General features: G+C 42.2%; 2 protein-coding genes across 4 annotated transcripts; one reads left to right on the forward strand and one right to left on the reverse strand.

Annotated features, from left to right (window-relative positions):
* Positions 1-1,990: 1,990 nt before the first annotated feature.
* Positions 1,991-7,332, reverse strand: c16h19orf85 (chromosome 16 C19orf85 homolog). Its single transcript, XM_031803404.1, has 4 exons — positions 7,296-7,332; positions 4,807-4,996; positions 4,578-4,714; positions 1,991-4,448 (listed from the first exon to the last, which is right to left on the reverse strand). Exons 1-4 carry the CDS (start codon positions 7,330-7,332, stop codon positions 3,208-3,210), a joined length of 1,605 nt encoding a protein of 534 aa, XP_031659264.1. The 3' UTR covers positions 1,991-3,207.
* LOC109885953 (mpv17-like protein) lies at positions 6,488-10,374 on the forward strand. Of its 3 annotated transcripts, none has more exons than XM_031837960.1 (6): positions 6,488-6,577; positions 7,265-7,431; positions 7,724-8,149; positions 8,411-8,481; positions 10,009-10,038; positions 10,184-10,374. In XM_031837960.1, exons 3-6 carry the CDS (start codon positions 7,729-7,731, stop codon positions 10,316-10,318), a joined length of 657 nt encoding a protein of 218 aa, XP_031693820.1. In that variant the 5' UTR covers positions 6,488-6,577; positions 7,265-7,431; positions 7,724-7,728; the 3' UTR covers positions 10,319-10,374. The 3 variants fall into 3 exon arrangements, with proteins under 3 accessions (XP_031693820.1, XP_031693826.1, XP_031693824.1); XM_031837966.1 differs by having other exon boundaries at positions 6,490-6,577; positions 7,358-7,431; XM_031837964.1 differs by having other exon boundaries at positions 6,491-6,577; positions 7,361-7,431.
* Positions 10,375-10,723: the final 349 nt, after the last annotated feature.

Genomic DNA, 10,723 nt, shown 5'->3' on the forward strand with positions numbered 1-10,723 from the left:
AGTGTGAAAGACAGCTGATATGCTCTTCTGTCTTAACAAGCCTGGGAGAAGCTCCCATGAGTTGTTCATCTTTCTCTCTCTCACTTGAATTTCAATTTATGGCCAAGTTATTATTTTTTACATTATTTTAGAAAACAAACAGAATGTCTGTGAAGTATTTTCGGATATATTACTAATTTGTTTGTAGTTTGAATTAGGTCATTTATGGGGGAAATATCAATCAGGGAAGAGGGTTAATAAGTGAGAGAGAAATGAAAAATGAAAATCAACCTTGCTGTTGTATGCACAACGAAGAATGAAGCCAGCGTCAAGTTTCTATAGAAAAAGACTGATGATATTTCACTCCATCATCACACATACTGGTGAAACTGGCTAGGGCATAAACACCGACATCATCGTAGACCTTATCAATCCATCTTATGATTGTCATAAGATGATGAAATGTTGCTATCTTTTGTCATGAGAAGCGATGACAACCAAACATGTTGTTGCAGTTGCATCAAACACTATTGCAAAACAAATCATGCAGTCTGTCTTCAGGTGCTGTGCTCTGATATGGGTTATCTAGACATTCATTGACCTTTTTGGATTGAGACAGATTGGTAGTTACTGTAGTTAGGCCAATGGATTGCATAGGTAGGTATACAGTAGGTAGATATATACAGTAGGTAGATAGATACAGTAGGTAGATATACAGTAGGTAGATAGTTTCTTTAAGTATTTAACATATCGCTTCTTATAAATACATGCAGTTGAATCTATGTCATTTATATCAGTCTGAATATGAGCAAAATCCTCCATTATTTATTGCCGCTGGTTGTTTTTTGTATTGTTTCCAGTCTGTTCAGACATATCATTGGTAGATGACATACTGGTATGGTGTCACTGGCACTGATGGAAAGGAAGGCAGGGCCTCACACATACTGCAACCATGGCAATAGAGAGAGGTTAAGAACAGAATCACAATTACTAGGTAGATTGTGGTTAACAACATCTGTCTATCTATGTAGACTTGTGTTGTTGAATAATTCCTGGATGGGGTATTGGTTGTTCTATTTGACAGTGTATCAGGATGTTAGGGAAGTTTGTAGGTCTTGGTTAGTAGGGAATGCACTGGAAATATATTGGACAGAGAGATGACAGACATTTAAGACAGTAACCAACACTACATCAGAACTCACCTGTGGAGCAGGACACTGGAATCTCTTACAGAGAACAGGAACATGTGAAAGTTGAAGACGTAATGTTGGTGTTTTAAGACTGCTAGTCATTCTCAACATATCATAAGCATCCATATCTTTTGTGTTTATCAAACAGACATATTGTACATTGTAATATTGTTTTTTTTAATTCATTCATTGTGTAATATATTTATGGAACAAAGCTTTTGTGTTTAACCAAATGGTGGGCGTATGGATGAGAAAAGGGACTTATTGTATACGTAGTAGAATAGAATAGATTCAAGTAGAGTAGTATGACTGAGACGGGTGTTGGAGGAATTTCCACTGTCATCCATAGAACTACCCTCTGGAATAACAGACCAAAGTGGAGGACTTTTTCCAGCAACTTCCGTTGAGTTCATTGTCTTCAGATCTGTCCTATGAAGCACCAAGAAAACCCTGTTTCTACCCAGAATTTCTGTATAGATCATTGTAGAACAGTAACGCTCTAGGCTTCTCTCCGCTTATATCATAATAGTGTTTTTGCGGAAGTCATAAGGGGTTGAATCTTCCAAAGTGTTTTTTCATTAAGTGACAGACAGGGAGATTTCTAGCCAGTTAGAAGATATGGTTTTAGAGGATACATGCCCCGCCCCCTTTAATCTCCAACAACATTCACCATTCATTCAAGTTTAACAAGTGCAAAGACTTTTTGTTAGTGTATATTGTTTATATTTGAACTCCTCTCAGCCCCAGAACCTCTCTGCCTGACACAGCAGAAGTCTGTACAGAGAATAAATATCCTGTCCACATACTGTTCTTACAGACACACGACACCTTGACATAGGGACGTTTCGCTGCTCAGTCTAGTTAAACACTATGTATTTGCATGGCGGTGCATTCCATTGATTATAGCATTGGCCGCATAGTCTCCCGGTTGTCTGCTCTTGTAGGAAGAGTATTTATCTCCCTCCACATAAGACTAGGACATTCCCGTTGAAAAGCATGCAGGGTTGAACAACTAAAAGGTTGTTTAAAGAGCAAAGTTACAGTTCCCCATCATTATCTCATGTCAAGCTTGACACAGTGGAGAGCAAAGCCAAGATCCATTTGGATCCTTTTCATGACAGTACTATAGAAACAGTCAGATCTTCAGAACTAGCAGCCTAATGAGGACATGGGATCTTTGAATTAACAATGAGTTCTATTAGTATTTTGATTACAGAAAAAATGACGACATGTATTTGGTCTTTTTTTTCTTCCTCTTCATGTGATTTATTTGGCAAAATGTACTTTTTTTGTAAGTTACTGTAAATGCTGCACTTTACATATGCACCAATAGAGGGCAGACTCCGGCAGTATCAGTGGCTGGCATTGGTTCACAGTCAGTCCCATCTCTGGAGATTATGCAGATTTTATATGTAAATCTAACTGATTTGTCAAAGATCTGAGCAGATGTTTTAAATGTTATTTGGATGCAAACTGTCACTTTAAAGTTGTGAAAATTAAGATCACTACATTTTAAACTATCTAGTTTTGGTCTTCAGGGGAAGTAGTAGGAAGGTTGGTTTGAGGAGGTTGAAGGCTGACCCCTGGAATGTGATCAGAGAACTGAAGTGTCTGTGCCTCTGTAGAGACGGTGCTTTTTCAAAGGTGTTATAATTTTGTTGATTTTCTTTCTTTTATGGCTTCTGTGGAAATGGAACATTTTGGAAATGTGTTGTTTATTATCATTTTTTGTTTGATGCTGTAATTATAAAACTTATCTGACTGGGGTGAACTTTAATATATGTTGTTGGTTTTGACATTTTGTGTGTTTCAATTTGTGAACACTCAGTTACATGTACACATTTACTGTAATTTAATGTAAGGAGAGACTAACACTGACTTATTTAATACGTTTCACCATTTATCAATAAGTTAACATGACACACATAAAGAAGTGAATACAGTAATACAGTCAAACCACAATAGATCATTTATAAGGTGAAGTATCATTCCCCCTTGTTAGTGGCACTGCAGCCAATTTGGGCAGTAGCGGGACCCACTACTCACACTGATGGGCCCCCATGATATCAGTGAACAGCCAATCATCTTCCAGGGGCGGGGTCAGAACCTGATGTGGATGAGGGGTGTGAACTGGGGCCGGGAAGGATCTGGCCACTCCCTCAAAGGGAATACAACTCTGATTCATATCATCATTCACGAATGAGAAGGTACCATCTTGTTGGGGACAAGACCTCTGAAGGATGTTGGGGTCTGGGAAGTCACAAGGGTAGCCTACAGAGGTGGACAGTTGGTTTGGGTTAGTATTTAAACAGGTGAACTGCCTATCTGTACCTTGTCTTCCCACAGCACTCTCCAACATACACTGTGAGCTGCCCTGGCCACTAATGAAGTCTCTTATGGCTGTTACTGGATCGATAGAACATCCGTATCCAGATCCGTATTTATACTGCCCTCCATCACAGTCAATCCTCTCCATCTCAGATCTACCGTCACTCCTACTGCTGCTGGTGTGGAGCATCAACTTCTCTATGAAATTTTCGGATTGGTTCAGATACGTGATGTCATCAACGTGTGCCTTATCACCTAGGCTCCTCCCATCACCAGGATACCCCCAGATGGTCTCTAGATGGGCCGGCGGGTCCCCATCATTCTGTGGTTCAACCTCTGAGTCCCACAGGTTCAACATGTCCATTCTCTGGCTCTCCACTGTGTCACTGTCTGCCATATTGTTTAGGGACTGGAAGCAAGCGGAGTTGTCTGCGACCGTTGTGACCCCAAAATCACAGGAATCTAGGGACAGAGGGGAGAGTCCGGGGGAGAGGGGTGTTGGGTTGAAAGTTGAGGTATCCAAGTTTAGAGGTAGGGCCCTCTGGTTTTGAGTTGGGGCCGTGATATTTGAATTTGAGTCGTGTCTGAGTTGTGTTTCATATTTCTCTCTAATGCTGTCTATCCAGCTATAAAGGCTCTCCTCTGAAGTGACATCACAACTGAAGGGTTCTGTGTGAAAGTGTTCCTCCTCTTGTTCTAAGACAATGGTTTTCTCTGATGTTATGGATGATCTATAGTCAGTTTGATTTTCTGTTCTGCCCCACTGTTTATGAGTCATTTGGTATGTTCCTTTACTTGGAGTGTTGCTGTTGGACTGGTCCATTTGGAGATGTTTGGGGTTGAGTCTCCTCCATTGGGCTCCAGGGTCTTTCTGTTCTGTTGCAAGGGCTTCAGTTTCATGTGAACAAAGGGAAAGGTTTGCTTCTGCACTTACAGGAGCTGGAGGGGAGTCTGAGTCAACATGGGGGTTCATTCAGAGGGAGGAGAAAGGACAAAAGGTGAAGATAAGTATAAACATCATAGGAGCCCAGTTTGCTTAATTTATGCATCAAGTCACCTGGATAATTAAAGAGAGAATACCTTCTTTAGAGGTGCTGTTAGATTGGTCAGTGGTTATTGGCTGTCGTGATGGGGAAGGTGTGTCGCTATTCGCTACCTCCGTTGAGAAGAGAACAGACACAAGCTGGTGATTGGCTGCCTCTATCTCTGCAAACTTCCTGTTTGAGAGAAGGGGCAGTATAACATTTCAGTTTAAGGCATCTTATAATGGCACTCACTCTCACCAGAAACACATACGGTACACACACACCTCTGGATCATGTTGTGTAGGAAGCGCCGGTGGTTGACTTGACGTTTGGATGGCCTGTTCTTCCTTGGTCTCTGGAGTGTCCGCATCATGTGGCCTGCTGCTGATGTCACAAAGGTAAAGAGGTCGCGACCCCAGGGAACACCTCGCTCCACCCTGGGTTCAAAGGTCACAGAGTTGGATGGACGCATGGCTGGAAGGAGGAGAAGGGAGGGGGGAGTAACAGGTCTGGGGTGTTAATCGGGGATGTGGTGAGAGAGAAGGATGAGGTGGGAGGGGTAACAGAGGTTTCAACATTAGGAGAGGGGGATAAGGTCAAATATGAGTTTCCTTAAGTCCAAAGACATTTCTTGTGAGCTTCCCACCATATGGGAGCATATACCACTAGAAGTGGCAGCAGATATGACTTGTAACAGAACCATTGAAAGGTGGGAAACTCGTAGTGTAATCTTGAAGGCCTATCTACAATGTCTAAGTTAGAATTATTCACTTTCACATTTTCAGTGGAACACCAGAATGCAACAACAACAAAAATGTCAACCTGCATTAGACATGAAATCTGTTGCCACAATTGTGAAACTACAACAACTTCACTAAGTCTTAAACTGACCTACAGAAACAAAACCCACACAAGTGGGCTGGGCACTCCTGTAACATATTAGGGTATCCCATAATTGTTCAGATATTACATTGGTTTAAAACAATAACCAAAACCCTCTAATAATTGGTCCAGCCGACTCTTTTCAGGGAAGATTCTGTCCAAGGTGTAATTGGAATGATGAAATAATGGTCATTTAGCAGACAGAATAACGGTCCATTCAAGAATCAAACCCATAACATTAGGGATGCCAGCGTCATGCTCCAACAAGCTGGACCATCAAAACCACTTATTAAACAAAAACTATTCTACAATATAGAACAATACAAAGAAAACTCACCTTGGCACTGCTGTGTCTATTTCTAGCTCTGTAGACTGACTCCCAATAATGTGTCAGAAAGACAGGTTGAGGTACAGATGGAGAGAGAGGTGGGGTTTCGTGGCTGATTGTGTGTGTGTATGTGTCTCAATGACTCAATGCTGAACGTCACACATCAAGCCCCTGCTCTGAGACAGAGCAGCCTGACAAATGAAGAGTGGCTGGGGAAGTGAGGGATGAGAGACAGAGACAAGAAAGAGGGCAATTATCTGAGAAGTCAACTGCTTGTAGAAGCGTAGGCGCACATCTCCATTGTGAGGAACACTAAAGGCAGCTTGTTAACTACTGAAAGACACAACGCACCAGTTGAGGTACTTAACAAGCTGTTCATTATCACATTTTCTGAGCTCAGAGCTGAGGTGGTTGCTAATGGCACATTGCCCTTGAGGGTCTGCAGAGGTCTGTCCTAGCACTCTATTTTACATATCTATGGCAGCACAGCGAATGAATAGACTATCCTCACCGCATAACTGAATAACGGGTAGTGTGTGTGTGTGTGTGTTATTTCAAATAGGAAAATCTATAGGCCTCCATCCCAAAGTGGGAGCGGAAATGATTGCCACCATCTTATTCCATGTAATTGGGAGTTTGGGGTGAACTATTCCTTTAAATATATACACTGTGCTTATCATTGTAAATTCAACTTACCACATGTAACCAAAGGAGGGAAGTGTGGTTTCAGGAGTGGCATCTATTTTTAGTGCAGCCACATGCGTGAGACCAGAGGGTCGACTCTGACTTTGGGAAACGGCATGTTGGTATAGATTTGCTGACTTATACTGTGGACCATTACTTTGGTAAGTGACATCACCCATAACCCTTTTCCAGCAGTAAAGAGTAGGAGTGTGGATCTTTGTTGTCACTATTGGCAGTTTTGCAGCAAGTAGCCACATACACATGGCTGTGGCAATGAATGGGAATGTGTTGAGAAACGTAATACCATTCTCCCACCAAAGTCAGTTATAAACACACACGATCTGAGTGCATCAGTCAAATGTCCTGCATTTAATAGGCTAGTACAGTAGGCTACTTTAAAAGCATAGTGGTAGTAGCACTAGTGGTGCAGGGTAGCCTAGTGGTTAGAGCGGTGGACTAGTAACCGGGAGGTTGCGAGTTCAAACCCCCGAGCTGACAAGGTACAAATCTGTCGTTCTGCCCCTGAACAGGCAGTTAACCCACTGTTCCTAGGCCGTCATTGAAAATAAGAATTTGTTCTTAACTGACTTGCCTGGTTAAATAAAGGTAAAATAAAAAATTAATTCAAATTTAGGTTGATTGGTAGTATTGTACCAGTATGACAACTCTTGCTATTCATCAGATCTGTCTAATTCATGTTCTGAACACTACATTCTGTATCCCTCTACCTCTTTTCCTCCATGTATCCATTCACTCTCCCTCCTGCTTTCCCCATCTGTGCTTTTCTCACATGCTTTCATTGCAAATGAAGGCTACTAGGTAAAGCCTAATCACACTCCCTCTGACAGAACTTTGACCAGCCAAGCAGACCTCTCTGACCTCTGAGAACCTGCCTCTTATTGGCTGAGAATTCCATTGACCCACCCTTCCTTGTCCTCCAGCAGCAAGCACTGTGAATCTTGTGCCTCTGCCACTGCTGTGTTCCAAGCGGTGGATGAGACAGCTAAGTTGTAAGGTAAGTTGTCTCTCTCTTTGTCTAAAGCAAGGAGTCAGAGCTCAATTTGACAAGGCAAAACAACAAGGTTATTTTGTTTAATTTATCTATCATAGCCCACTGGATTTGAGGATTGGGTGGGATAATGTAACGAAATCAAAAGTCCACTTTTATCCAAAATAAACTGATCATTGAATCTAGCTTGTGATGCTGATAGCCTATAAGTAAGTGTAATATAATTCATTAGTCATAAGGAATGTTTTCTTTCTTATTCCATAATGTTAACACTTTGTTTCTCCCCTGAATTCACCAGTAACCATGAGTCGAGCCTGGGCCTTGTTTAAGGCCCACCCCTACATCAGCAATGTGGTCGGATACACAACCCTGTTCGCATCCGCGGACCTCATACAGCAAAGCATGCTTGGAGGGAAACAGAGTGGAGGATTAAACACAGACAAGGGAACACACATCATCCATGACTCAGAGGGGGCCAAGCTTAACATGGAGGGAACCAATATTTCCACTGGTACTAAAAGTGTCACAACATGGGCTGATATTGACTGGTCCCAGACCGCACGAGTGGCCTTTGTTGGGTTCTGTTTCCATGCCAATTTCAACTACCATTGGCTGAAGGGTCTGGAGAGGATGTTGCCAGGGGGAGGGGCCAAAAAGGTGTCAGGGAAGGTAGTGCTGGATCAACTGGTTGCTGCCCCCGCTACTATCAGTGCCTTCTTCATAGGTGTGTGTGTGTGTGTGTGTGTGTGTGTGTGTGTGTGTGTGTGTGTGTGTGTGTGTGTGTGTGTGTGTGTGTGTGTGTGTGTGTGTGTGTGTGTGTGTGTGTGTGTGTGTGTGTGTGTGTGTGTGTGTGTGTGTGTGTGTGTGTGTGGCTGAGGAGTAAGTTTCACACATCCCCAAGTGCTACACGTGTGTGTTGGTGTGATATAACTTCCAATGTGTAAGGCTTAAACATTGTTCTATAATATGAGTTACTCTTTTTAAGGTCTTAGTGTATTAGAAAACAAAGAGGACCCATTGGAAAACTGGAGGGAGAAATTCTGGACTTCATACAAGGTAAGGATGCAGAGCATGAATTAGTTGCTGAAGGAAGAGAGGAAAGTCTAGGTCACATTAATGGTCTCTGTTGGGGCTGTGTTTCTGGACCTAAGGAAGGTTTTTGATACTGTTAACCATGAGATTCTCATCACAAAATTGTCCAAGTTCAACTTTTCCCCTGATGCCTTGAGATGGATGAAATCATACCTTGAAGGCAGAACTCAGTGTGTCAGAGTGAGCAATGAGCTGTCGCCCACTCGTAGCTATGATGTGGGCGTGCCCCAAGGGTCAATACTGGGGCCCCTCCTGTTCAGCCTGTACATTAATGATCTGCCTTCTGTCTGTACTGGGTCTGAAGTTCAAATGTATGCAGATGATACAGTGATATATGTGCATGCAAAGAGCAAACAACAAGCTGCACAAGAACTCACTACTGTAATGGTCCAGGTTACAAAGTGGCTCAGTGACTCGTGTTTGCATCTCAATGTGAAAAAAACTGTTTGCATGTTCTTCACAAAGAGGGCAACAGATGCTACTGAGCCAGATGTCTATGTGTCAGGGGAGAAGCTCCAGGTGGTATCCGATTTTAAGTACCTTGGCATCATACTTGATTCCAACCTCTCTTTTAAAAAGCATGTGAAAAAGGTCATTCAAATAACCAAATTCAACCTAGCTAATTTCCGATTTATACGAAATTGTTTGACTACAGAGGTAGCAAAACTGTACTTCAAATCTATGATACTCCCCCACTTAACATACTGCTTGACTAGTTGGGCCCAAGCTTGCTGTACAACATTAAAACCTATTCAGTCTGTCTACAAACAGGCTCTCAAAGTGCTTGATAGGAAGCCCAATAGCCATCATCATTGTCACATCCTTAGAAAGCATGAGCTCTTGAGTTGGGAAAATCTTGTGCAATACACCGACGCATGTCTTGTATTCAAGATCCTCAATGGCCTGGCTCCCCCTCCACTCAATATTTTTGTTAAACAGAAAACCCAGACATATGGCAGCAGATCCACAAGGTCTGCCATGAGAGGTGACTGTATAGTTCCCCTAAGGAAAAGCACCTTTAGTAAATCTGCATTCTCTGTGAGAGCTTCCCATGTCTGGAATACACTGCCATCAGACACACATAACTACACCACATATCACACTTTCACAAAATGCTTGAAGACATGGCTAAAGGTCAATCAGATTTGTGAACATGGTCCCTAGCTGTGTGTTGCCGCTCTCCATGTTGTCTGTTGTCTGTAGCTTGTGAGGTGTTGGAAACACTTTGTTGCTTTTATGAATTTTGTCTTGCTGCTTTTTGTTTTATGTTGCTCTGTCTGTATGCTATGTCTTGCTTGTCCTATGTTGCTATGTCTTGCTTGTTCTATGTTGCTATTGTCTATATTGTAATTGTTTTTAATAACCTGCGGTTGAAAATTAGCCGGCTGGCTGGCTAAAACCGGCACTTTTACTGAAATGTTGATTAATGTGCACTGTCCCTGTAAAAATAAAAATAAACTCTGTCTCCCTCTCTTTTGTTGGGTATGACAGACTGGAGTGGTCTACTGGTCAACAATGCAGGTAGAAACAATAACACATTATATGCATACACACACACACACACACACTGATTCTCTCTCTCTCTCTCCATCTCTCTCTGTCTCTCTCTCCCCCTCTCTCTCTCTCTCTCTCTCTCTCTCTCTCTCTCTCTCTCCCCATCTCTCAGGCATTGAATTTCTCCCTGGTTCCCCCAGTTGCTCGTACAGTGTTTGTGGGTGGCATCACGCTGGTGTGGACAGTATTCCTGTGCCATTTCAGACAGCAGAAAGATGATACACAAACCAGACCCCCCTCTCACTGATATGGATGTTATTGGATGACAAAATTGTGACAACTATTTAATTGAATAGCTTTTATGTGCTGCACGCTTATAACTTGATTAAAGTAGTTATTTTAAAGAATGTGTTTTTCATCTTTGCATGATGGCCTTGCAGTTAAGAGCGTTGGGCCACTAACTGGAAGGTCGCTGGTGCGAATCCCCGAGCCTACGAGGTGATATATCTGTTGATATGCCCTTGAGCAAGGCACTTAACCCTAATTGCTCCTGTAAGTCACTCTGGATAAGAGCATCTGCTAAATGAAAGCAAATATATATATATATACACTGCTCAAAAAAATTAAGGGAACACTTAAACAACACAATGTAACTCCAAGTCAATAAATTTCACATGCTGTTGTGCAAATGGAATAGACAACAGGTGGAAAT

Source organism: Oncorhynchus kisutch, linkage group LG2 (genome assembly GCF_002021735.2).
Source record: "Oncorhynchus kisutch isolate 150728-3 linkage group LG2, Okis_V2, whole genome shotgun sequence".
Lineage (NCBI taxonomy): Eukaryota > Metazoa > Chordata > Actinopteri > Salmoniformes > Salmonidae > Oncorhynchus > Oncorhynchus kisutch.